This window comes from Electrophorus electricus, chromosome 26 (assembly GCF_041902795.1).
Source record: "Electrophorus electricus isolate QZ-2024a chromosome 26, ASM4190279v1, whole genome shotgun sequence".
Classification (NCBI taxonomy): domain Eukaryota; kingdom Metazoa; phylum Chordata; class Actinopteri; order Gymnotiformes; family Gymnotidae; genus Electrophorus; species Electrophorus electricus.
Window position 1 is genome coordinate 3991684 of NC_137522.1, and position 27736 is coordinate 4019419.

At 39.2% G+C, this 27736-nt stretch overlaps 1 protein-coding gene across 6 annotated transcripts in view; it reads left to right on the forward strand.

Annotated features, from left to right (window-relative positions):
* The first annotated feature begins 5967 nt into the window (after positions 1-5967).
* rnf13 (ring finger protein 13) overlaps positions 5968-27736 on the forward strand; it is a 28909-nt gene continuing 7140 nt past the window's right edge. For 2 of the 6 annotated variants that reach the window (XM_081708578.1, XM_081708580.1), the window contains exons 1-7: positions 7212-7412; positions 10120-10241; positions 10354-10434; positions 15768-15911; positions 16261-16386; positions 23982-24069; positions 24185-24275. In XM_081708578.1, the coding sequence (XP_081564704.1) occupies positions 7388-7412; positions 10120-10241; positions 10354-10434; positions 15768-15911; positions 16261-16386; positions 23982-24069; positions 24185-24275 (677 nt within the window). In that variant the 5' untranslated portion in view covers positions 7212-7387. Of the gene's footprint in view, positions 6123-7211; positions 7413-10116; positions 10242-10353; positions 10435-14701; positions 14788-15767; positions 15912-16260; positions 16387-23981; positions 24070-24184; positions 24276-27736 lie in introns of those variants that run through there. The other 4 variants (XM_081708577.1, XM_081708576.1, XM_081708579.1 and 1 more) reach the window with 4 other exon arrangements.

Consider the following 27736-nt stretch of genomic DNA (forward strand, 5'->3'; position numbering starts at 1 on the left):
CCCCTGAGCAAGGCCCTTAACCCTCAGTTGCTCTATTCAGTCATAATTGTAAGTCGCTTTGGATAAAGCATTAGATAAATGCCCAAAATGTTATTGCAGTGGACTATATTATCTAGCTACAAATTATCAAAAGGAAATTAAACATTACAACTGCTCATCTCAATACACAAGAACCATCACTAACGGCGTTCACACACTCGAACTTTTGTTTCGCATGTTCGATACGTTTGGTCAAGTGTGAAAGCAGCTTTCGAGCCTGGAGCGGTTCAGGGTACCGATCTCTGGTCCTTCTGAAATTGGTGGTCCATGGTACGCTTCTAGCAGACACTAATACGGTCCGCAGCAAGTGTGGGAGCAATGTGCTACAGGCGCTGTCTGATTGGTTCATTTTCTACCGTTACTTCCATTTTACATGTTTCATGTATGTTCTGAGTAAATAAACGTTTACTACCCAAATAAACTTAAGGACTTGCGAAAAATGGACTTAACAATTTTGCACAGCACTGTAGAGTATATTTTACATGAAAACCAATCTATATATGTACAATGCAAAGTTTTCATACAAGAACGACCAGAACCCAGGCAGCACAATGACTGACAAAAACAAGCTTAATACGAGGGTTTACATATGTACATTAACAAGACTAATAGCAAGGGGCAGGTGACATAGTCCAACAAGGGGGCGTGGCTATAAACAAGGGCAACAAGAGAACGTGGTGATCTGTCAAATACAACAACAAACACAAAACCACATGCACAGAGGCTATGTGGGCTTGGAGGGAGTAGTCCATGAGGGGCCTTTACCCCAGTCTAGTATGCATACTGTATGCATACTGTATGCATACATTTGAATAAAGAGTGTACTGTTTGTCTGCTATGAGGTACCATAGCTGTAAATATTTGGTGAATAGACCAATCAGCATGCAGGACTTTGTGTGTGTTCAGTTACAGCAGGTATCTGTAAGATGAGACTCGCTGTACTCACTCGTTCTCTTAAGACTGTCAATTAAACTAAGTTAACAGTTCATACTGAGTCTGCAATGTCATTTGATATAAAGTCTCTACACATATGTCGTATGAGTCTACGGCTGCTTAGTCAATGCTCAAGACGATGAGCTGCTTTTGTTTCATACTATGTCTTATAAAGAAACCCTGTGGGAACACTTGCATCTCACTCTCTCCCTGCCTCTGCCATCACATTCTAACCAATGACTAGTTTGATTTTAACATTTGCATGTATGAAGGTCATAGAATAGTGATGAGGTAGTGCATGAGGGAGCCCTAGAAAGTGGCTGCCCCAGCATCAGTGAGGGGAGACCCCTGAGAAGCTCAAGACAGTGGTCAACTTAGTGAAATCTCAGAGAAACACACTAAATCCTTAAACAAGGAAAAAGAACAAAAGACAATACCAATACATGTTATAGAAGTGTTTGAGCACTAGTATGAACTGTGAATGTGGTAGAACACCAATTCCTGTGATTTCAAGACTGCTAATAAAATTGGTGATGATACTTTACCACAGCATTAATGAAGATTAGACTTTCTGAATTATGTGTTTAGTAAATAGGAAGCAAATAAGTGACTGGGTGAGAGTTCGAAGAAAATGGCACATCTATGCTCATTAGTATGTAGATGAGTAAAGATATCTCAATTAATTTTAGCATTGAATTTGTCATATACCTTTACACAAGTTAAATGGTCACATGACCCCTTCCAATTGAAGATTTTTAAGTTATATTCTAGACAGAAGATTTCAAGATGTGAGAAGGTAGAAAGCATTCACAGGTACACCCACTGATCTATTTATTACATAATGGTAATGATTAGATCAATATAACATTAAGCATCTTACTAGGAAGATATTTAGGTGGGTTGTCACTTTTAAAATACTTTGTTGATCTCAAGAACCCCACAGATTGAGAGCTGGTATTTAGGTCTCTTTAGATGAGCAGCAACATTTTCCTTTAACTGACATAACCATGATATAAACATGTCTTGGCAGATGTCATATGTTATAATGTTATGGAGATTATGTCCATTCAAATAACATTGTTCTCATCATTAACAGTATCATTAACATGACAGACACTGCTTGACTTATATGACAATTCAATTCATGACATCAGGCATCTGGTATGACAGCTGATGGTAATGGTAACATGCCATTGTTATATTACTGGACATAATCTGACACAACAACTCATGCCAGTGTTATATCCTGTGTTCATTTGGTGTGTATGTGTGTGTGTGTGTGTGTGTGTGTGTGTGTGTGTGTGTGTGTGTGTGTAGTCTGGTTGTGTTCCATTACAGATCCAGTTCCAAATTCCAGTAGAGAGTTTCATGTTTTCAGCATATCACGAGACAAGACTCTGCCCACGCCGAGGAGTAATAAAAGGAAGAAGAAGCTAGAGGGAGGAAGGCAGTGATATTTGTTTGAGACATTTGTTTAATAGTATGATATTAGTAGCCTTTTGTTTGCATTTTTTCCTTTCTCCTGTCTTTGCCCTAATAATTTTACCCTTGTTTATTTGTATATATTCCACTTTGTTCCTTTTGTTGTGTGTTCACTGGTAAGTAGAGAGTGACTGTTCATCTGCCTGAGTTATTCCTTAAATGGCTCAGACAAAATCAGAAATCAGCAAAGGAGATATTGGCGATAATGATCTTGGAGCAATTGCTGCAGATGATGAACACAGAGATGGAGGTATGGATCAAGGACTGAAACCACAAGACTGCAGAGAAGACAGCACAGCTGGCTGAGGTCTTCATCTCTGCAAGGAAAAAGGGACCTTAAAACCTCAACTGTGATCAGCATTCCAGTTGATAAGAATGCAAGGGAGGATGGGGGCCTTGGTCATGTCAATAGAAGAATAGTTTCAAAGTTAACATTCTCCACCCACAATAACTCCTGGAACATCTAAAAGCAACAAGCTGAGGTGGCAATGGTGTTGGTAGTCCAGTTTTTGGCTAAGTATACATCCAGGAACCTGAAATCAGAGACCCTTTCTACACAGTCCCTGTCAATGTGGATAGGATATGATACTGTTACAGCAGGTAAAACTGTCTGGCTTGATGGATCTCTGCTAAGCTCCTCCCTCAACTGCAGCAAGCTGCTCTTGCTGACCACCTGTAACGATTGCCTGAGTGCTGCAGGGCACAGAACAGGAAACACAGACTCCCTTGACTTCGTGAAAAACATTTAATAACATAGAATGTAAGAGTCAATAGTGGCACTCACACATAACATTAACAATGAACATAAACACACTTGACACTAATGATAAAGACTGTGACATTAACACAGGCTAGACAACCATGGATATTAACATTGTACTCAGATGCTAACAAGCAATGACCAACAGTGAGGCACACATTGACAGGGGTTTAAATAGACCGACAAACACTTAACCATAAACCCCGTACAAGTGCGTGCCATCACGAGGTTGTGACTACAAACAAGTAAACCTCCCTGCATGTGGCAGGCCGTACCCATTGACTCGTGGGGGGGAAGCGTTCCATGACACCACCAAGGTGAGGCACATCTTATTTCTAACTAGAGATTAGCATCTATTGATTTGTGTTTGTATGAGAAAAATATAAAAGACAAAATGTATTTGTGTGAGAATATTATACAGGTGTACAACTCTCGTTGCATGAATTCACATACAGATTTGGGGATGTGCAAATTTTGCCCAATTTTGCCCATATTTTTTCATATTTTTTTATATGGATGAGTGAATACCATATTCACTGCAGCAACTGTACGAAAAACTGTGAGCATGTGATTTTCTTAATTTGTGATTGTAATGCCCCCCTCCTGTACCCCCTTATTCACATGGTAATACTCCCCATGTGGCTCCATGTTTTGTTTTTGTCATGTAAACGTGTCTCTGTGTGCCTTCTGTTTACATTTGTTCCCTCACATGTTGCCATGCCCACTTTGTTAGCAGTGTTCCCTGATTTGTTCACCTGTGTGTAGTTTCCTTTCTAATCATTGTGTGTATGTATACCCCTCTGTTAATCCTAGATATTGGTTATAGGTAAATGTCTTTGTGAATGATTTGCTGCTGTTTGTGTTTATGCTGCCTATTTGCATTCATGTTGTATGTTATCATCCTTTGTCTTTCGCTTTCGTTAAAGGCCTTTTTGTTTTCCCGGACAATATGACTCATGTTTGCATCCTGCCTCACATCACAGTGACGCATAACATTATATTTGTGCGCATGCAATTAAGAATTTGAGAAGATGTAACTGTTGTGTTTGTGGGAGAGAAAAAAAAGAAGACTTTTTTGGCCCAGACTACCATAATCAATGCTTTAAGCCTTGGTTCAAAACTTTGATTCTGACCAGAGATCAGAGATGTAAGTGTGACAGGGGCGGCAGAGAGGAAGCGAAAGGCGAAGTTCCATTTACAAGTTCTTTATTGTTCATACTTTCTACGTGGCGTCGCCGAGTCTAGTGGGTAGGTAGCAGCGGAGTAGCTTCTCTCCAGTAGGCTCTTGTGGTTTGGCTACTAATGTGCAGCCCCGTCCTTCTGAACCTGTGGGTGTATAAATACGCGTGCAGGTCAATGAGGTGCAGGTGTCTCCTGTCAGAAGACAGGTGATTGTGAGCGAGGAAAGTGCGTGACACGGTCCTGGTCCTGCGGGGGCGTGTCCCCCCCTTTTGGGTACCGGTCTACCGTAATAGTAAGTTCAGGCTCTTGGATAGGAGTAAAGGATTCTAGTCTTTTTTGGCTTGGTTGTTCTGATCTCTAAGTTGATGTTGTGTTAATACTCTGAATATCTCTAAAGTGCTTAATTTTTTCATTGAAAAAAATCATGAACTCATTACTACTATGTGATGCTGAAAACTGAGCATTGGTGTCAGTTTTATTCCAAGTTAAATGTGCAATTCTACTAAATTGAAACCTAGGATTATCTTTGTTATTTTTTATTAGGGTCAAGGGATAAACTGTTCGAGCAGTAATAAATGCTTTTCTATACTTGAGAAGGTGCTCCTTCCATGCAAACTAGAAGACTACAAGGTTATTGTGGTGCCATTTACAATCTTTCTAATGTTCTGTTTTAAATTGCAATTGTTATCATTATACCAAGATACTAATTTTTTGTACATACATTTTTTTTTTCTTAAGAGAAGCAACATCATTGAGTGTCCAGCAAAATACTGATTCTAAGATTTCAGCCATTTGATCAAGTTATGTGGGGTTTGAGGGTATCCCAGTCACAAATGATAAGTCTGGGACATTTGTAATAATGATGCAGTGGCTGATGTGATCGTGATTCTGGTGTGGGAGCGAGGCGAAGTTACTATATGGTGGCCCATGTGTAGTTGGTATGAAATGAGGGACTGGTCTGAGATGACATCAGATTGGAGTAGTATCTTCTCTATTTCTACACCTTATGTTAGTATTAAATCAAGCTAAAAAAGATGTTTGACCCAGATCGGTGACCTTTCCCCATGTATTAAATACTTTCTGAATTGTGTAATGAAAAATTGATGTTTTTAAAGAGACATTCAAACAGTTACCTGCTCTAGGGTAGTCAAATCTTGACTGCACATACCAGAAAGCATTATCAACAGTAAATCAAAGTAAATAAAATCAAGAAGAAAAGTGAGATCCCTCGGGCTGATTAAATTATAATTGCAATTATAATGGCAGCTACTGGTAACCTACAAGGCATTATTTCATATATGTACAATATCACTTTTTACTTTTCTATAAATAATGACTAATATCACTGCCATTCCTTTAATATCTAATGCTAAATGCTCATAAATTAATAAATCAATACTATAAAAAGCCTCTTGACTCTCGTCTTCCCTGTATACCTAATAATTATTGTGGCTTGTTGTGGCTGGGCCTGACAAAAATCACACGGACCATCGAGGGCGGTTCGTTTTCATGATTCTGTTGTTTCATTGGCTGTAATCCACATTCAGTACAAATTTCTCTGGGCTGTGAGTAGCACTGTTGATGTTTTGTATTGTAGCCTGATCTACACAGGGAAAGAAAGTTGGAGCGATGTGATGTAGCTAGCTTGCTACATGTTAGGTTAAACTGATGCATTTTCTCGATAGTCTGTTTTAATAACATGTTATTATAGCGCTTTAATGTAAGGGTAAGTACATAGTATTTCCTCAAAAATTCGTTGGGCCATCTTGCTAACCTAGCTTGTGTTAACAAAAGGGCAGATCTTGTTTGCTAGCTAGTTGCTAAATTTGAATGACTGGTTATTAATGTCATCCAGATAAACTATCAAACTAATAGCCTGCATACTTTATAGTTCACCGAAATTGATCTGCTACATAGTAGCATGGTTTGACGTGTTCTGTTTTGACACATTTTGCATGGGAATTGTCTGTTGGCGTAGCAATCCACTATCTTAGCTAGGTTAGTCATATTTTACGTGACTGTATCATGACAAGTGTGGTTAGATGGCTAACTAGCTAGTTATGTCGCTAGTGTTAGTGGCATAATTGGTTCAGTATCATTCGTTTGCAGCATCGCAGTGTCATACCGTTAGCTTGCTAGTGCTGTATTTGAGTAACCTAGGTATTGTAACGTTTGTTAGCCAGGTTACTAGCCTAACGCCACAGCATGAGTAAACCATGTTTATATGTACTTGGCAAAGATTATTACTTATTATTAAACTCGCAGTGGAGTAGACGGCCAATATAACGGCAAGTGACCCTCGTTTGTGATTACCTGATTGGTTCCTGACCGAGTAGTAATTAGTATGCATCGTTAGGTTAGCTAACTAGCTAAATCTGGAAGAATTAACGTGGCCTTCCCCAGTTCCGAATTAGCCTTGCCCTCTTCAGAAATGGAAGCCACACCTTTATTCTTAGTTACTTTATTTTGAATAAACCATGTTCTTGGAGAGATAAGAGGTAATAAGATTATGTTTTTAAAAGATTATTCATGGACCCACAAACACGATGCCTAAAGCATTGTTCGGCGAAGATCGCGGTTAGCTACATTCTTTGACATCGTACTGCTGGCTTTCGTCGAGTAGGCAAATCAAATAAAGATCTTGAGAAACCTGAACGCTTCTTAATGGCAATTACGTTATTAGCAGTTTGATTTCCTGATATGACAATACATGTTCCTACCTTACTTCAAGGTTGCAGTGGGATAAGCCTTGCTGGAGGGGAAAGAGAAGTATTGTTGGATAAATTGAACGTTAGTGTAGCAGAGGCAGTAGCTGTATTAACTAGAAACTAGATAATTGGTTTTAGATGTAAACATATCTAATGTTAAGTCAGTCTCCAGGAACGCCACTTCTCGTTTTTGCCTTTTCCCGACCAATCCTCTCAAATCAATTTGGCTCATCCTATAATTATTAAAGTCTTAATCTGTGCTGGAACTGTGAACTGGACCACCATGACTGGGAATGTATACAGTCGCTGTTAAGTACCATTGTAAAATATTTTGCTGGCAATGGGACGAAATTTGCAGTTGTTATTCTTTAGTTTCACAGTGCTTTAACGTTTCCATCCTGCGTGCACCAAATCTTTTGTTTAAAAAGGTAATTCATATGAAGGTCAGTGCCATCAGCTTTATTCATCAGAATGCAGGACCTGCTTTACTTGAATCCTTTACTGGCTGATGTAAAAACGACATGGCTCAGCCTATGGAAAATTCATATTCATTCAAGGTTTTCTTACAGTAGTGGTTATTCTTCAGTGTATTACTACAGTGTTTAAAAGCTATATAAGGAATACATTTTCGACCAATTTGCAAGTGATTCTAAGAATTAACAGTAGGCCTGCCACAACTGATTTACAATTGTATATAGATATAGCTAGAGCTTTATTGATACAGAGGGAAATTGTGGATCGTTATAGTGTTTCAAGAGATCAGCAAGTTTATGTTAAAGTTGAACATTAAGGGTGTTAAACATCAGAAGCAATACTGTAGTCAGTGGAACTTATTGGCAGGTAATATAAATTGATTGGGGTAATATGCTCTAACATCATGGCTGCATATTTCTTCGCATTATCTATGATTAGTGTATCTATATGGGATTTCTTTTTTTTTAATAAGTGTATAGTTTTACAGATGTTAGATTACCTTAATCTATATAAATCCATTCTATTCAACAGTTCCTTAACGTCTTTTGGTTTTACGAAATAATTATCAAGGTCTAGGATAAAATGGCTTTTCTGCTTATAATTAGGCTAACATTAGAAACTCAGTTCTAGACTTTAGAAGAATGTTTGTGTCTGAAAAGGAAAGCCAGTATTATGTTTGTGAAAGAGACTGTGTATAAAGGGAGAATGAAAAGAGACCTAAAACAGAATCTTGTGGTATACTGAATTGTAGTCTTGTATGTATTGTATTGCATGACTATGAATAAAATCTGTTCTCATGCTTTTTTAAAAATTAATTTATGTTTTAAGGGTGACAAAAGGCGGGCACACTGCACTTTGTTTCCTATAATGGGTTTGTAATTAAGTTTTTAAAAGCTGCGTGTGGGTGCAGTTTTATTGCCAAGCATCTTATGTGATGTGTGTGTGGTTTTGAATTCCCCCCCCCTCAAATTTTTATATATATATATATATATATATATATATATATATATATATATATATATATATATATATATATATATATATATATAAATAAAAATAAAGTGTGTGTGTGTGTGTCTGTGTGTGTGTGTGTGTATATATGTGTGTGTGTGTGTGTGTATACATGTGTATACATACATAAACACACACAGGGCCTGGCCAAAAAAAGGGTCACACCTTTTCATATTTTGTTGGACCACCTTTAGCTTTGATTACGGTATGTATTCTCTGTGGCCTCGTTTCCACAAGCTTCAGCAATGTCACATTAGTTTCTGTCCAGAGTTGCATTAATTTTTCCTCCAAGATCTTGTATTGATGGGAGATTTGGACCACTGTGCAAAGTCTTCTCTAGCACATCCCAAAGATTCTCAATGAGGTTCAGGTCTGGACTCTGTAGTGGCCAATTCATGTGTGAAAATGATGTCCCATGCTCCCTGAACCACTCTTTCACAATTTGAGCCTGATGAATCCTGGCATTGTCATCTTGGAATATGCCTGTGCCATCAGGAAAGAAAAAAATCCATTGATTGAGCAGGTTATTCCTTCAGTATATTCAGGTAGTCAGCGGACCTCATTCATTGGGCACAACGTTGCTGAACAGTACAGTAGGCTTGTACAGTAGGCACTAGGCATGATGGGTACATCACTTCAGCCGCCTCTCTTCTTAACCTGATGCGCTGATCACTCTGGAACAGGGTAAATCTTGACTCATCAGACCACATCACCTTCTTCTATTGCTCCAGAGTCCAATCTTTATGCTCCCTAGCAAATTGAAGCCATTTTTGCCAGTTAGCCTCACTGACAAGTGGTTTTCTTAAGGCTACACAGCTGTTTAGTCCAAATCCCTTCAGTTCCCTTCATATTGTGCATGTAGAAATGCTCTTACTTTCACTATTAAACATATCCCTGAGTTCTACTGTTGTTTTTCTACGATTTGATTTCACCACACGTTTAAGTGATTACCGATCACGATCATTCAAGATTTTTTTCTGACCACATTCCTTCCTTGAAGATGGTGTTCCCCACTGTCCTTCCTCTTTTTAATAATGCATGGGACAGTTCTTAACCCTGTTTTAGTAGTTTCAGCAATCTCCTTATATGTTTTCTCTGTTTGATGCATACCAATAATTTGACCCTTCTGAAACAGATTAACATCTTTTCCACAACCACAAGATGTCTTTCGACATGGTTGTTTTAACAAATGAGAAGCTACTCACCGCAGCAGTTAGGGTTAAATAACTTGTTGCCAGCTGAAACATAATCACCCATGCAGTAATTATCCAGTGGGAGGCTCTTACCGTTTTGCGTAGTTAAATCCTGGTGTTGGCCTTTTTTTTTGTGTGTGTGTGTGTGTGTGTGTATAATTCATTGTGGCATCAATGACGATTGAACTTTGCAACTGTTTCTGTTGCACCTTGATTTTAGGTCTAAAAGGAATACTTGATTTTTTTTGGGGGGGGGGGGGGGGGGTGATTGTTGGTGGTGCTGCTATTTTTCTTTTTGCTGATGTATGTGATGTAATTTTGGTGTAACTCCCAGCAGGTGTGAAGATGTTGCTGTCACTGGGGATGCTGTTGATATCTGCCACCCAGATGCACACCATCCTCACTGTGCAGCTCTTTGCCTTCCTTAACCTGCTGCTTGTCGAGGCAGATATTTCAGCAGTGAGTGACACTCCCACTCTCTTTTCGTTAAACAGAAATATTAAATATTTGAATTTAAATGGACTATAAGAGAATTAGATTTTCATGTAAGAACTGACATTTTGCCTTTCAGTATTCACTTGACAATAAAACAGAAAGCTTTGATGATCTGCCTGCACGATTTGGCTTCAGGCTGCCCAGTGAAGGACTAAAGGTGAGGAATTGCATGTTTGCCCAGCTCCCTAATGTTTGTGGTAGTATGCGATGTTGATTGAGAATTTCTTTATGCATGTAGTCACTTGGATGTAGCATGCAGTCTCCTTTTGTGCAGTTTTATTGGGAGCAAGGATAAGAAATCTGAATAAATTACAGAAAAGAGAGAGACTACGCATGGGAGAGATTTTACGAATTGCTGATACATTCATGTACAGTTATGTGCAAAATAATAGCAGTGTGTTTAAAGCTCAATCCTCATTGGCATTTATTTCCATATACACAAAAGGCACTGGGAGCACTGCACATTGAATTCCAAAAGAAAACATGAACAAAAAATCAATTTTTAAAGTGAAACTGAAGAAAAAAGAATATTCAAACTTGAATATTTACAGTATAAACTGAAAGTTGTTTACAGATTAAGTTTTTCTGTTGATCACTGAACCAATATTTAGTTGTATGACCTTTATTTCTGATAACTGCTTTACATCTCTGTGGCATGGAGTCAACTAACATCTGACACCTGCAAACAGATATTCCAGCCCAAGCTGACTGGACTACATTCCACAGTTCTTCTGTATTCTTGGGTTTTGCATCAAAAACAGCATTTTTGATGTCACTTCACAAATTCTCAATCGGATTGAGGTCTGGGGATTGGGCTGGCCACTTCATAACATGAATCTTATTGGTTTGGAACCAGGATGTTGCCTGCTTGCTGGGGTGTGTGTGCTGAAACGCCCATTTCAAGGGCATTTCTTCTTCAGCATAAGGCAACATGACCTCTTCCAATATTTTGATATATGCAAACTGATCCATGATTCCTGGTATGCGATAAATAGGCCTGACACCATAGTAAGAGAAACATCCCCATATCATGATGCCTGCACCACCATGCTTCACTGTCTTCAGAGTGTACTGTGGCTTCAATTCAGTGTTTATGGGTCGTCTCACAAACTGTCTGTGGCCTTTATACCCAATAAGAACAATCTTGCCCTCATCTGTTTTGGGTTTTGTTTGCCATTTTAAAGCATTACAGATCATTTTAGCTGTGCAGCCAATTATTTTCTGCATTTTCTTTGTTTTCCCCTCTTCAATCAACTACTTGATCAAAGTTCTTTCTCCTTCAGAACAATGTCTGGAATGACCCATTTTACTCACTGAGCAAAGGCTAAAACCAGCAGGTACAACATTTGCTGCCCTCCTTCTTTAAATAAGGGCCATAATTGACACCTGTTTCTTCATAGAATGAATGACCTCACTCATTGAACTCCACACTGCTATTAATTTGAATATGCCCCTTTCATTAAATGAGTCAATTAATACACCATGGGGAAAAATTCTTTATCTTTTCTGCCAAAATCAGTAATTAAATACATTAGTGATGTTAAGACTGCTAATATTATGCACATAACTAGTTTTCAGTGTTCACAAAAACACATCGCTTTCGCTGGTCACAAACCTCACTGCAGCATGAAATGAGTCTATTTAAGGATATTATGAACTAGAGTCCTTTTCGGGTTGGATTAGTTTTACATGGGGAGGTGGTGTAATGTAATTTTACTACTGAATGTCTAAAAAAATTTTGAAGTTTGCAAGGGATAAGAAATCTCTACATAAATGACTGACAAGGAAGTGACTACTCAGTATACTGACATGTCATTTCGCATGGGATTAATGTAGCCTAAGGTTATTTTTATAGCTCACGTTACAGAAGGTAAAAGGTATGGGAATTTGTCCTGACCCAGGAACTGCAGTTGGTAAAAATAACTGACATGGTGCATTTGAACTGGACTAAAATCACTAAAGCACTGGTGATGATTATTATCCCATAATTATCCCACCTTCCCATGTAAAACCTATCCTGTCGGAATAGGCTTTAGGACTAAAATTTATGATAAATGCCCTGCTTGCCTAGAATCCTAATCCCTTCTTCTGTGCCAAATGTTAACTATGTAATAATTGCATTTAGTAACAATAATGTTGGTTTGAACTAGAGATGCACTGACTGCAATTTGCTTAGCCAATTCAGATTTTCTTTTTAACAATTATAAATTACAGCATACAGAAACATTTTGTTCAACTTTTCTTTTAATGGAACCTTCTCTACATAAAAATGTGGACTAGGACAAACCTTGTCACAAACCTTCAAATAAAATACAGAGCAATATTTTAACTTTTTCAAATGAAAACAAGTGCACCAAGTCATATAAAAAAGAGCCTTTATTTTGTTGTCCACAGTATATAAGCCTAAAGCAGTTACTGTGCTGTTCATGTGTGACCTATGTTTGTGCTGATGTCACCCTTGTGTGCTGCACAAGTGTACATGTGACCAGCACAGAATCGGTTATATGAGACCGCAGCTATTATGTCTGATTATGCTGAAAACCAGCCGATTCTGGTCACTGGTCGATGAATTGGTGCATCATCTTAAAGTGACCAGATGCTACTTTCTCCTCTGAGAAAACCTTTTGGAAATAAATGCCAAATTATATACTGCAAGTAATTTCTTCCTTGAGGGCTTGCATGCTCAAGAAATATCCTTTTTCACAGAATGATAATATAATTCACACAGGATTAAAAGAACCATGGTTTATTTTTACCAGTCATTTTATAGTGGGTAAAAGCAATGGAATTTTGTTGGAAATGCAGTCACAGAGTTGTTACTTTGAATGCACATTTAATTCATGTAAATTTTATAATTCAATATAAACAATTTGGGGGGGCTCTGACTAGAGGAGTTTAGATTTCTACCAAGGCATATTTTCTGGGGTATACTATAGAATTAGAGTTATACATTTTACAGTTAAGTTATTCAGTTCCTTGTTAATAATTTTATACCTAAGGAATGGTATGTCTGGTTCCCATAACACACTATGCAAAACGTGCTTTATCACCTGACCACATCCATGTTTAAATCAAAATATCTCATTCAGTAACTAGGCTCATAAGGCTAGCAATTGAGACTTTTTCAATAAACTGCTTTACATTAAACATTAAACCCAATTCCCTTTATCCTGACAGACACATGATGTAATGAAAGGAAAATTGAAGAAGAGTAAAATGTTTTTATATCAGAACAGAAGCAAGATAACAACATAATTTGATGGTTACACCAAGCTAATTAGTCACTACTTAGGAATGACATAAGTCTATGCTGCTATGACTATAGAGCCAAACGTCTCCATAAGACACAGGTTATACATGGAGACTATATTGCCAGAAGTATTGGCTCATCTGCCTTCACAAATATGAACCTGAGTGACATCTCAATCTTAATCCGTAGGGTTTAATATGATGTCGGCCCACCTTTTGCAGCTGTAACAGCTTCAACTTTTCTGGGAAGGCTTTCCACAAGGTTTGAGTGTGTTTATGGGAATTTTTGACCATTCTTCCAGAAGCGTATTTGTGAGGTCAGACACTGATGTTGGATGAGAAGGCCTGGCTTGCAGTCTCCACTCTAATTCATCCCAAAGGTGTTCTGTCGGGTTGAGGTCAGGACTCTGTGCAGGCCAGTCAACTTCTTCCACACCAAACTCGCTCATCCATGTCTTTATGGACCTTGTTTTGTGCACTGGTGTGCAGTCATGTTGGAATTGGAAGGGGCCATCCCCAAACTGTTCCCACAAATTTGGGAGCAAGAAATATTTACTATAGTCTGAGCCCAACGCCTGAAATGCAACCCCACACCATAATCTCACCACCAGCAAACCTTACACTTGGCACAATGCAGTCAGACAAGTACCGTTCTCCTGGCAACTACCAAACCCAGACTCGTCCATTGGATTACCAGACAGAGAAGCGTGATTCGTCACTCTAGAAAACGCGTCTCCACTGCTCTAGAGTCCAGTGCCGGTCTGCTTTACACCACTGCATCCGACGCTTTGCATTGCGCTTGGTGATGTAAGGCTTTGATGCAGCTGCTCGGCCACGGAAACCCATTCCATGAAACTCTCTACACACTGTTGTTGAGCTAATCTGAAGGCCACATGAAGTTTGCAGGTCTGTAGCGATTGAAAGTTGGCGACTTCTGTGCACTGTGCCTTAGCATCCGCTGACCCTGCTCTGTCATTTTACGTGGCCTACCACTTCATGGCTGAGTTGCTGTCATACCCAATGGCTTCCACTTTGTTATAATACCACTGACAGTTGACTGTGGAATATTTAGTAGCGAGGAAATTTCACAACTGGACTTGTTGCACAGGTGGCATCCTAGCACGGTACCATGCTGAGCTCCTGAGAGTGACCCATTCTTTCACAAATGTTTGTAGAAGCAGTCTGCATGCCTGGGTGCTTGGTTTTGTACACCTGTGGCCATGGAAGTGATTGGAACACCTGAATTCAATGATTTGGAGGGGTGAGTGAATACTTTTGGCAATATAGTGTATATACCTACTGAACCACACTGAAAGTTTCACACACATTGAGGGTACAGTGGGTTTCATTACACTCACTAGGTGGCACTGTGGGTCCATGGAGGAAAACTCAACTCGGCATAAAAATAATTTTACATTTAACTGATGCTTTTATCCAAAGCGACTTGCAATTATGACAGAGTACAAGTTGAGCAGTTAAGGGCGTTGCTCAGGGGCCCAACAGTAACAACTTGCCAGTGGCGGGGCTTGACCCAGCAACCTTCCAATTACAATTCAAGTACCTTAACCACTGAGCTACCACTTCCAAATTTTGGCAAATTTAGACCATTAAAAGGTGATCTTAGAATAGTTTTGATTTATATGGAAAGATATGTTGTCCATTAAAATCAGTAATGCTTTTGGAACTTGGTGTTCCAAAACAGGCTTTAGAAACTCCTACTTTTATCCACACGTTCCAGGCTAGTAACTTTACGACTCATGTGGTCAGAAGACGAGAGGAGGTTTCTTCCTAAGTTCCACCCAGGGAGTTTTTCCTCCCCACCATCACCTCTAGCTTGCTCAACCCCATCTTGCTTGGGCAGCCCCTTATGTTTAGTCCAAGTAGCTACTTCAGTATAGATGTTGGGCTGGACTAGCTGTTTCTGCATACATTTCAGTGAATGGGGTAGCTGGATGGATATGGTAATGTTTTGGGTCCTGGAATTTATATGAATGTTTTGACACATACCAGCTTCCTAAACCTTGTTGCAGACCAAGTACACCCCTTCATGGTAACAGTATGCCCTAATAGTATGCCAACGTGTGACTGCATTGTGTGTGTTGATTTGTAAAGCGACCTTGGGTTCCTTGAAAGGCACGATCCAAATATAACTTCATAATTGTAGAGTCCTCTTTCAGCAGGATGGTTTGATGAACATGACAATGAGTTCAAGGTGTTTTACTTGACCTCTAAATTCCCCAGATCTTAATCAGATTGATCATCTGTGGGATGTGCTGGAAAAGCAAGCCCAATCCATGGTCCCACCTTGCAACCGACAGGACTAACATCTTGGTCCCAGATACCACAGGACACTTCATGGTTCTTTTGAAGTCCATGCCTCGACTGGTCAGAGCTGTTTTGGTGGCACAAGGGGGGGCCTGACACAATATTAGGCAGTGGTTTTAATGTTTTGGCTGATCAGTGTATCTGGAAGAGGTCAGAAGATACTGGGTGAGATATAACTTGATGCATAATAGTGCTACTGTCATGCCAGTTGAGGTCCCTTGGAATCCCCTGGATATTGTACTTCTGAATCAAATCTGGTGATTCTAGACCATTTCTAATTTGCTAGATAAAGTGACGGTGATTAATATGAAACTTATCACAGTAGATGCGATTAGTGCATGGGTATTGATCATAGCTGTCCAGTCACCAAATGAAACAAAAATAACCTGACTTTTTTTTTTTTTGTCAGGGTTTCGTGATTGGTGCCCGGCCTGAAAATGCATGTGAACCAATTGACCCTCCACCCCTGAGAGACAACAAGACAAACACGTTCATCGCACTGATCAAACGCTTTGACTGCAACTTCGACATCAAGGTAGGCAGAACAAGAAGTTGTCTCCTCCAGCAACACATCATTCTAGTGCTGGTGGAGCTGCAAAGAATGAAGGGCAGAAGTTATCATATAACTGCCAAATACCACAGCAAATGTGCATGAAAAGAATGTTTTGGTAAGAATACAAAGTGCCTTTTACCTGACACAATTCTGTTATCTTTCCAGGGATTATTCATATATTGATTTCTCCTTTACACTGACTGCCCATTTCTAAAAACTTTGTTGCATAAAACCTGATCTCATATGATAAGGAAATCTTGTGAATGCAGGACATTTTGCAGTAGTATTTGCTGGGTTATGTAGCTTTTGACTTGCATTTAAATTTTCCCATTTAAAGTAAGTTTCAAACAAATGCAACATAAAAGGTCTTATCTGGTAATGTTCCTGCTTTTTCAAACTTGAGCATACCTATAATGTTTACAGGCATGTTACTAGGTCGGCTCCCAGCAAATTGCCATTTTGACTTCAGCATGCATTGCACATAACCCAGTCAAGGATTACAAGTCTATAATAAGGTAAAATTTTGTTTTTCATGAGCTTAGTTTCAGAAAAGTGTAAGATGCCTGTTTAGGGTAGCCTTTTACTGCATTTGCAACTTTATAGGCAAATAAATGTTTAAATATTTGTAGATGTTGGCGCTAATCAGGCCAATGCTAGCTAAACTTGGTCGTTCATCATTGCTCAAATTAAGCAGATTTAACCTTTATTTATAGTTCACATAAGTCCTGTGTACTATTTAATCCTGTTTAAAAAAAAAAAAATTACTTTAAGACCAAAATCTGGTGACCATTTGCTCTCAGGTAAAAAGAGGTCAATAGGTAATAGCAAGCAATTTGTATTAGTGTAGTTACCCATTCATCCTTGTTAATGAAACACTAATCATTCATCTTATCCAACTGCATCAACTTTCCGAATTCCTCTTTTACATACATTTGTTTTCAGGTTTAAATTTAACCTTTTATTGGTCATTTGTTTTGTGGAGTTATTAATTTTTTGTTTTTATTTTTGCCATTTTTCTTATTTTTTTTTGTTGAATCCATTTACATCTATCATGTGTGTCTAAGGTCTTGTACCAGAAACAGTTTGAAGGTGCAGTGTGATGTTTCATTCAAGCTCAGGTCCTCAGGTCCTACATAGAATCTTGGCTTTTACCAGGAGTGCGATCTTTTGAACAGAGATATTGGATGTTGTTCTTGGGCTTTGATGAATCCATTCTCTCAGTTTGGGGGTAACAACCCCTAGTGCTCTGATTACTATGGGAATCCACTGTTGCCTTCACCTTCCACTTCTTGGGTTTGCTACTTCTATCATTACAGCCCTCTTCTACTCTTTGTCCATCATTCTCCACCATCTTCTCCAACCTATATTGTTTAGGTAGTTGAGCACAATTGTGGAATTTGTCCAAAAGAATGCTTGCAGGTCTTGGATTTCTAGCTCCTTCCGGGGCATGTCGTAGCAACAACTGCTGCAGAGGGTTCAAGTTTGACACAGTTGACAAGTGAAACCCTTGGCTTTTCCATTACCAGATAGCAGTGGACTTTGTCAGCTTCGTTAATGCCTCACAGGTAAGTACATTCACCCTATCCGGAAACGCATCTGAAAAGTGGTGAACCTTTTTTAATGTTGCGAAAACCTAAAGGTAAGAAGCATCTCTTAATCTATATTTCAGATAGACTGGGTAGGTCTCTAATCCAGGACTCCACCAAGGTTCTTCATCCCATCTGATCTCTCTACACAGTAGCATCCATGTATGTGGTAGCTTATTGGTTAAGATACTTGACTTGTAATTGTAAGGTTGCTGGTTTAAGCCCCACTACTGCCAAGTTGCCACTGTTGGGCCCCTGAGCAAGGCCCTTACCCCTCAATTGCTTAAGTTGTACTCAGTCATAATTGGAAGTTGCTTTGGATAAAAGTGTCAGGTAAATATTTCTTGAAACTTGGCATAACAGTCAGATACTACCCCTATTTTTCCTCATTTTATAGATGATAATTCTGCTTGGTACATTCCCAATCATGGAGTTTTTCCAACTTCTTCCTTGGGGTCCTTCTCTGCATCACCACATGAAATTATCCATAAAGTTTATGTAGTCTTGTAGTACTTAATCTCCATTCAAGAAAATTCACATGACGTATTGCACACATCTTGTTGGGTAATTTCGGTCTTTCGTCTTTTGAATGGTAATGGCATTTCATAGTGACCATCTTTGTGTGATGCTTTCTCCCAACTTCGATAGGAACAAATTCATCTCTATCTCTATCTCTCTCTTGGAAATCTGATTCAAGGACTCTTATGTCTGAGGAAGTCACATCTTTCACATTGGTTCAGCCCACGTAGTGTACTTCAGTTTTGAGGCTGACCAATGACTCCACACCTAGTGTTACTTGTTTCACTACGATGGCTGATTCCAATGGCATCTCCATAGTCTGTACAGGTATTCCCACAGCCAATAAGACTCCATCCAAGGTCTGTGTTCTGTGCATAAGGCTGATTTATTCTTTGCTAGATACAATTACCTTTGGAAGTAGGGCTTGTGAGCAATTGTACTTAATAAGCAGATCTTCAGTCCTGTAGAGGTTTGATCTCTTTGTGGAGGTGTTCTAAATGGGAACTGCCTTTGCAGTCTCATCTGTTGGTATGTGAGTTCTGTTAACTGGTGTAATCTCTCGCATGTAGACTGGTGGTAAGGAGATCTTACTAGAGTAAAAGCCGAAGGTCAGTTACTCTTTTAGAGCTTGCTAATGTGGTTCTTGAGGTCATAGTAGAGGTCCTAAGCTTCAGCTTGACTTGTTCTTTGTTTGCTCACTTAGAATGAAGGTTGTGACGTTGAGAACGTGGAGCATATACAAGGACTTCTTGTGCTGTTTGAATTGTAGATGAAAGCCAGACAGGAATTATTGCAGCGGTCTGCACATTGGCTTCATGAAGTAATACTCTGAAGTAGCAACTGTGGTTGTTTTCTTTGTATTTGGTTGAGGTCTTTGTAGTTTTCTTGACTTTTGATTTTGCTTGGCTTGTGCTGGTCTTCGCTTTTTGCATGCAGACAGGTAGGATGTTGCTTGTGGCACATATCGCAAACACTCTTACTGTTGCAGCACTGGCCAGGCTTGAGGCAACCAAAGCATAACCTTTCAGCCCGAACATATTTTATTCTGTCTAAAACTGCTTTCTACATAAACCTCTTGCGTTTGTGCAAAGTATGTTCAGTATTATTATAACATGCATTTTTTTTATAACGGTCTTCTTTTTGGAGATTGTGGTCACTGTCTTTGCTGCAAGGCTTTGAGGTCTTTTGGCATTTTGGTTTTTCAAGCTCACCTCGTTTCAGTGACTGCAGAGATGTAGCATAGTAACAGGCAATTTTTGCTTCTCTTATCAGAAATTTGACAAATTGGCTGAAGCAGGAGAACGGTTATTCTCTTCTACTTCATTAACCTTCTGGTTCCATCTTGCTGGTAGCTAATGTGATAACTTCAGAAGAATTTTCCTGTTTTTGTAAGTCATTCAAAATTTCCAATGCCTTCATGTGGACCATGGCAGCTTCACAACTATGAAGAAAATCAACAAATTCTCTGAGCTAAAAGCTGTACTTGGATCCAATCTTGTGCCATGCCTGAAGTTTGTCTCTGTAAACCTTTGCAATATAAACTTGTTTCCGTATATCTTCTCAAATCAGAATAGGCAGTAAAATAGGCAGACTCAGTTCCAAGTAAGAAATGGCCATCAAGTGCTTTCTTGATATCTTCTCTTTGTCTTGAGTGTTCCTCTGGTTGATCATTGTTTCAAAGGAGAGTTTCCAGTTGTATTTCGGTGAGTCTCCACTGAATACTGACGGTTTAGGGATTGGAATTCTTTTTGCACTTACAGCTCCTGCTAGCAGCTTAACAAGCTCTGCTGTGTGTTCATTTGAGAAGATGGCCACAGCTTGTGGTGTGTGAGCCATACACTGGGACACAGGACTTGTGGGGACAGGGACTTGGTCATTTTGTACCACTTAACTGCCTCCAAATGCTGAATCTTTCTCTGTTTTTCTTCCAGAGTCCTTTGTAGGGTCATATACATTCCTCCAACTGAGCCATAATTTTAGCTTCATCTTTTTCACCTCTTCTGTCTCTCGTTTTAAACCATGCATTACGGCTGCTGCCTCTTCACTGTATTTTCATATCTTCTTTCTTGTTCTTGCAACACTTTCAAAACAGCTTGGCTTGCAGCAGCTTTCTGCCATTTTACAGAAGATCTACATGAGTGCTTCGAGATGCCTTTCAAGATAGAAGTGATCAAACCTGATTTACAGGTGCTTGGGTCAAAGAGAGCCTGCTTCTGGCCAGTCTTGCTCTTCTCCTGGGATCCTTTCGTTTAGTTGACTTGAAGCTCTGGATATAATGAACTTAGAAATCTCAACACACAAATCTGCTCTGCAATGCGTGCCCTGGTGTGGAATTAAGACTTTATGTAGTTCATTGTTAACATGCTGGACATATGACATCACCAATTATATTTATATTATAAGCAAATCCTCAGACAAAGGCTCTGTTGACTGTGAGAAGGGTGGTTTAGAAGATTTAACTTGTGTTCTCCATGTGCTATAAATATAGTTAACTCTTTGTTCAAGTGTAAGGTGGACTTGAACCCAGGTCAGCTAGGTGATAACAACACCAATAGCCTACTGGGTGAGCAACCACACTCTAATAATGGTGGGCCCATGTGCAGAACAGTTTGGATCAAGTAAAACAAAAGGAAAAAACTAATCACCACGGCAGGTGTGGAAAAAGGGAGAACAAAGGATGCCACGGGAAAAATAGTAACCCCGATGGACTGGGGAAAACCAAACTAAAACTTCCCAAACAAAACCAAAAAACAGGGAGGAACTTCAATGGCTAAGGGAAGCCTTGGGAGAGAGACAGACTCGAGAGGGGAGGGGACGTGTAAAAGCACGAACACTCTCGCAGACAAGAAGTGAGGTATAGCATGAGGGCTCACAGACCTCAATACCTGAAGTTACTGGCTAGGAGCTTGGCTCAAAACTTTGGTAAAGACCCAGCACTGAATGACTGGGTCACTGGGCTTATATAAGGTCTAGCCCAGCTTTTGGGTGTTAAGCCTAATTAGTGGCGTGCCTGACTCGAGACCTCCCTCTGGTGGCCGGAGGGGGCCTCAGCCTGGCACCAACCCTTACATCAAGGGCTTTAATTTTTTCAACTTTTATTTTTTTTTTTCTCTGTCAGAGTTCTATTTCTTTGACTTCTTCGTCTTGGCTGTAGCACTCCCTCTTGCTTCTCCATAAAATTAAGGTGGTGCCCCTCATTGTCAGTAATTTTATATAAATTCAAACAAATATTGCTTCATATATTTACATACATTCCAGAGTGGCAGTGTTGGCTAGCTAGCATAGTTTTGTAAAAAAGTTGATGACACTATACAAATTAACATTTGTACAAACATATCCAGATGCAAACATGATATCCATTGGTGTTCTTGTCACTTTAATGTCACCAACATCTCATTGCTTTGTAGTATGACCAAGTGTCAGTGTTTGTAGACTTTGCTTAGGACATTTCTCTAGCGCCAAAATCAAAATCATGTAGCCGCATATAAAAACCCAATTCCTGGCCACATATCGATGTCTGTGAAGCATGGGTTATTTGGTACGTTATTTGGTACGCAGCGATGGATTGCTAGCAAGTCCAACTGTTAAGCAGATCATTTCTTGGTTTCAGTCTTTCTCCTAATAAACAACACAGCCATGTTGCAGTCATGCCAGTCAATCTGACTGAAGAGAGGTATTCTGACAAAAGTGATGCCAGTGCATACATCATTGCCATCTCTTAGGCATTTTAGTTATTGACAATAAGGAATCCAGTTCTGTGAAATTATCACAGATTCCATAGAGAAAATTCCAAAAACTTTTTTTTTTTTCTGTTGCATTTTCCTTTGCATTGTAGTGACACTGCTCCATGGGAGCGAGAAAGGGAGGGTGCGGGGGATCCATTAAAAATTTGTCCTAGCATGTAATAGAGTCCACTATCTACACTACAGTATCTAGCATCCATGTGTGCATATCTGAAATGTCTTTTGTTATTCCAAGTATGTGTGGCTAGTCTGCCACATTGATCTTACATGCTGTGATGAAGTATGCATTAGAATAATCTAACTCTTGGTTTGCAGAATACTACTCATAACTTTTCATGTCGAATGTTGATCTGATCTGCTTACATCAATCTGGCAGTTTTATGTCCAAAGTCAAATGACTCCAAGGATGAGAGCTGCTCCCAAGAATCCTCTGAACTTTGTCTGTAATTCTTCAAAACTATCCCAGTATGTGCCTTCAGTTGTGGTATAGTAACTGAGGTGAAGCATGTCTAGTTTGGATAAGATCACATGTGGCACCTTTTTGTCTTTACAACCTCTTCAGTCATCAGTAGTGAAGTGAAAGTTGTGGGCCTCCTCACTGAGTCTCAGACAAAACTGCATTATTGGGTGAGTCAGCTGAAGGTGGTGGTGTTTGGTGGTAGACTGGCTCTCAGCCCAAATGCCTGGGTTGCTTAAAGAGTCCGTTGTTGTGGGGCGACCATCCGGTATCGCTAGAAATGAAGTTGCATCGGCTCTGGGCATGTCAATGGATCTAAGTGAGGGTTGTGGTTTGTTGAGTGAAGGGTAGTAGCAGATGGAGTCATCTCAGGGCTTCAGAAATTAAATGGTTATTGTGTTTAACAATTAGCTATCTCCCTTTTTATCTTCACTACTGTGCTGTACAAGAAACTGATCAACGGTAGTGAAAAAGTGCTCTCACCTTTTATTAGTTATATGACATCTACTCAATCTCACACCTAAAACCTAATTGCTTTTTAGATTGGTTGGACATTAGACATTTCACTGTCTAATTCTGAAGTTCTGTTCACTGTTCTTCAAATTCTGAAGAACCCATTGAGGAATGTGCATTGGCATATTGTAGCTGCTGCCATTTTTTAAAAATAATGTTGAATTGGGCTATGGTTAGATTACTATTGTGATCAGGTGAAATGTTCATTTAATTCCTAATGTATATTTATAAATCAAAGGATGTTACTAATTTTTGCTTGCGTGGTATGGCGCTATAAAATGGTAGCCTATTCCTAATGACATTAACAAATATTTTAAAAAAAAATGCTAAGGTATTTTTGGTTTGTTTTGTGCTTTCTAGTGGAAAGACATAAAAGTAGACCTTTTGTGGAAATATTTTGTCATTCTTTTTAGTTTTTAGTTGACAATGTCAGTAACAGTTAAGTATTGTTAATTTTACTTTTACATTTAATTAATCTCTAACATTTCATAATTTGTGTTTATTTTATTCTTTATTACAATTGTCTACATTGAAGTGCAGTGTAATATCAGCCTTATACACTGCTCTCTAATAATAAAAGAAATGATTATAGAGAGAGAAACTTTCATAATTTACCTTATAGGCAGTGTGTGTGTGTGTGTGTGTGTGTGTGTGTGGGGGGGGTACTCTTGTATGACTGAAGAAGGTCTTCAGCATGGGCACATAAGAGTGCATATAACATGGCCATAACTGAACACGCTGCTTCTGTTAACCCCAAAGGTCCTTAATGCCCAAAAGGCAGGCTTTAAGGCAGCCATTGTTCACAATGTGGATTCTGATGACTTGATCAGCATGGGATCCAATGACTGTAAGTCCCTGTGCTTGTGTGTGCACACACACACACACACACACACACACACACACACACACATAAAGGCCAGATTCTTATATGCTTCACATGTACATTTTGTGTTCTGTTGTAGTGGATGTTGTGAAACAGATAGACATACCATCTGTATTCATTGGAGAGGATGCTGCCAACTCTCTTAAAGAAGATTATATCTATGAGAAGGGGTGAGTGCTCAAGACTCTAAAGTGCTTAGTCATACTGCTCTTTTTTTCCTTTATTTTAATACCCAGCTAGCATCTTTGTATATACACCGATCAGCCAGAATATTTCAATCCATCTGCCTAATATTGTGTAGGTCCCTCTCGTGTTGCCGCACCAACTATGACCCGTAGAGCCATGGACTTCACAAGATCTCTGAAGGTGTTGTGTGATATCGGCTGCCAAGATGTTAGCAGCCGTTCATTTAAGACCTTTAAATTGCAAGGTGGAGCCGGCATGGATTGTTATTGTTTTTCCAGCACAACCTACAGATGCTCAACCCTCAAGATGCTCAACTGTCACATTCCGCAAACCATTACTGGATAATTTTTGCAGTGTGGCACAGTTCATTATCCTGCTGACAGAGGCTTTGCCATTAATGAATACAGTTGCCTTAAAGGGGTGTATTCAGTTGTGCATTTCCTACCATCTACCTAAACATTGTTGCACATCAGTTATTTTTACTAGTCGACTAGTTATTCAAAAAAGTAGCCAACCATTCATAATTTTCGTAGCTAAAGCAAAAAGAAAATTTGGAATGTCACTTCTTTTTTTTAGTTTGTTCAAGTTTTTTATTCATACAGTTAAATACTGCCTGGTAACAGAATGCGTCAAATTGTATTTCAAATAACAGCTAAATACAGGTTATTAAATTTCCAGTTTCACGGCTTCCTTAGGTTGTGTGTGTGTGCGTTTGTGTGTTTAAAATTGTAGTAAAGTTGAGTTTACAGAGAAAAAGAATGTTTCAGACAGAGGTCCTTCATCAGCTGTGCAAGCAAAGTGCTTCTGAATTAGTCGTAGGAGGAGCCAGTTTATATATGAAAAAATAGATGTTTAAAGTATAACATTCATTCCATTGAGTTATAATGTTCCAAGAGTGTAGATGAGTTCTTTTTCTTTGAGTTTCCTAATTTCACTGCTGCCATAGCAACAACTGGCAATGCAAACAAATATGCCATCAATGCAGTGTCCATTAGTATTAAAAGGCCTTGTCACTGAAAATGACAAATCCTTGATTCTGATGTTTGAAGTTGTTCAACAAACTGATTAGCAAGCCTTCTCTTGGTTACATCGCTTACAAGTAATACAGTAGATACCTCCCACAGTGATGCATGAGGAGGAATTGGTGATGACAATATCTCCTTTTGTGCCAGCTATTTTAGTAGCGGTGTTTAGTCTTTTTACATGTAGCACATCCAGAGCGGTTGCAGGCTACAGTACCAAAGTCATTATTTGAATGGTCGTTTATCTGACTCTTGATGGGCATGTCTTTAATGTTTTTGTCTCGAATATCTATGGGAGGTTTATTCTCAGATCTTGCATCAAGAAAATGTTTTAAAGTTCTCAAACCATCTTCATTAGTGATGACCTACAAGCTTTTATTGTCCATTGAAAAATGCAAGGAGTTGGCAAGTAGCATTTGTTCTTTCAGGCATTCTAGGATTTGTGTCTTTAACGCATGTAGATAAGGACTGAACAATAGTTTAATAAATGTTATCCAGAAACTGGGATATTATTTCTGTTGGGCAGGAACAAGCAGGTACAATAGGACGGCCAGGATTAACGTCCTTATTGAATTTTAGGGAGTAGATAGAAATGGCTACTGTGAGGAATATCTACAATAAGAAACTACTAATTCAGAATTGCTTTGCTTCCAAAGCTGATGAAGGACCTCTACGCTGCCAGCAACACTGATCCACTGTCCAAGTGGTTCCAAACTGGCAAGACGAGCCAGTCCAAGTTATGGAGGACTGCTCTGAGCTTCACTGAGGGTTTTGAGTTGGTGTGAATATATTCCTTGTAGCTTCGCAGGTGTCGATGTGAGAGTGTATCCTAGTTGTAGCTATGAATAAACTAAGGTTGACGAAACTAAAACTAATTACTTTTGGCTAAACAGAACTAATCTTTTCTTCCAATGACAAAAGAGGATGACCTAACATTGATGGAGTAGTGGAAAGCAAATTTTGGGTTTTGAGAGACTAACAAACTGGATACAAGACAGACTTATGTAAGTACTTAATTCTTCTTGCGAGAGGTTCAGACTTCAAGTTACTGATGGGAATTTGAATTGAAACTTCTTCTGACTTCATTTAACTTCAGTGCACTCCAGAGAATCTATTTTTAACTGCCAGTCTCCTGGATGGAGATACAAGAAGAAATTATTCATGAATATTCATGATTTGTGTCTCGTCTCCAGCTTTGATTGTCATTTAATAAAAGAAAGAGAAGAAAAAGATGGAAGTAAAACAACTAGGTAGTGATACTTGGGTTATGGGATAGATGTCCAAGTCCAAGCCCCCAGTGAGCAAGCCAAGGGCGATAGTGGCAAGGAAAAATTCCCTAGGGCATGAGGAAGAAACATTGAGACGAACCAAGACTCAAAATCGGGGCCCATCCTCCTCTGGCTGACAATGGTCACCACAATAATAACAAATAATAATATATAATAATAATAATAATAAAAATATAAATAAATGAAAAAAATAATTCATGTCTTGCCCAACTTTCTAGAGGTCCTAGTCTTGTCCCAAGGTGTACATGTGTCTGACACCCAACCTGCAAGAGAACATCCATTAAAAGCAATGGAGAAGTAGTTTGCTAGGGTGGAGGTGTGGTGGGCTACAGCAGGGGATATCAGGGGGAGGTGGGAGTAGCCAAGTATTATAACTGTCCTGATATTATTAATAGTTAAAATAATTACCTGTCTATTATACTTGAGATGAAGAGGTAACCAGTAGTAACTAGTGTAAAGGTTAATATGCAGATAGGGTTAAGATATGGGTGTAATAATTTCCTGAATACCTGAGATGAGGCATAAAGAAAGTTTATCACAAAATTGGAGAGAGGAAGTCTCATAACAGTTCAGTGGCAATCGGTAAGATTTCACTCAGAATTAAGCGTACTCTGACTGTTCTGTATTTCACAATTCATTGATAAGCCATAGATAGTTAATAAGTCAAGATGTGGGACCATAGTGTAGTCACTGAGGGGCGCTTTGGATTCATAGTCCACACAATGTAAAAATCGTGTTATATTCCTAAAAATTCAATAAGGACAAATCCTTTATTTGAATTTGGTCTCGTTGCGATGCCCACCGGTGGGCCTTTTGTATGGGAAAGGTTCAAATCCAGTAGTCCTTCAAGAATGAGCTTTTAATAAGTCTTTCTGATGTAGGTATTCCAGGATGTGAAGTCATTCTTAAAATCCAAGAGGGCTACTTTTATGGTCTTTTACTTTCCCGAGGCCAGATCTGGGGTTGAAAAGTTTTGGGCCATGTGTCCATGCAGAGTAATGAACCTTTCTTATGGAGTGACTTTGAGGACCTGATAAGAGGGCTGAGGTGACATCCTAGTAGAGCCAAAAGTGTTCTGGTGTTGATAACCGAGGTCTCTCAGGATGGATATTATTATGTTGTTAGGGGTGAAGA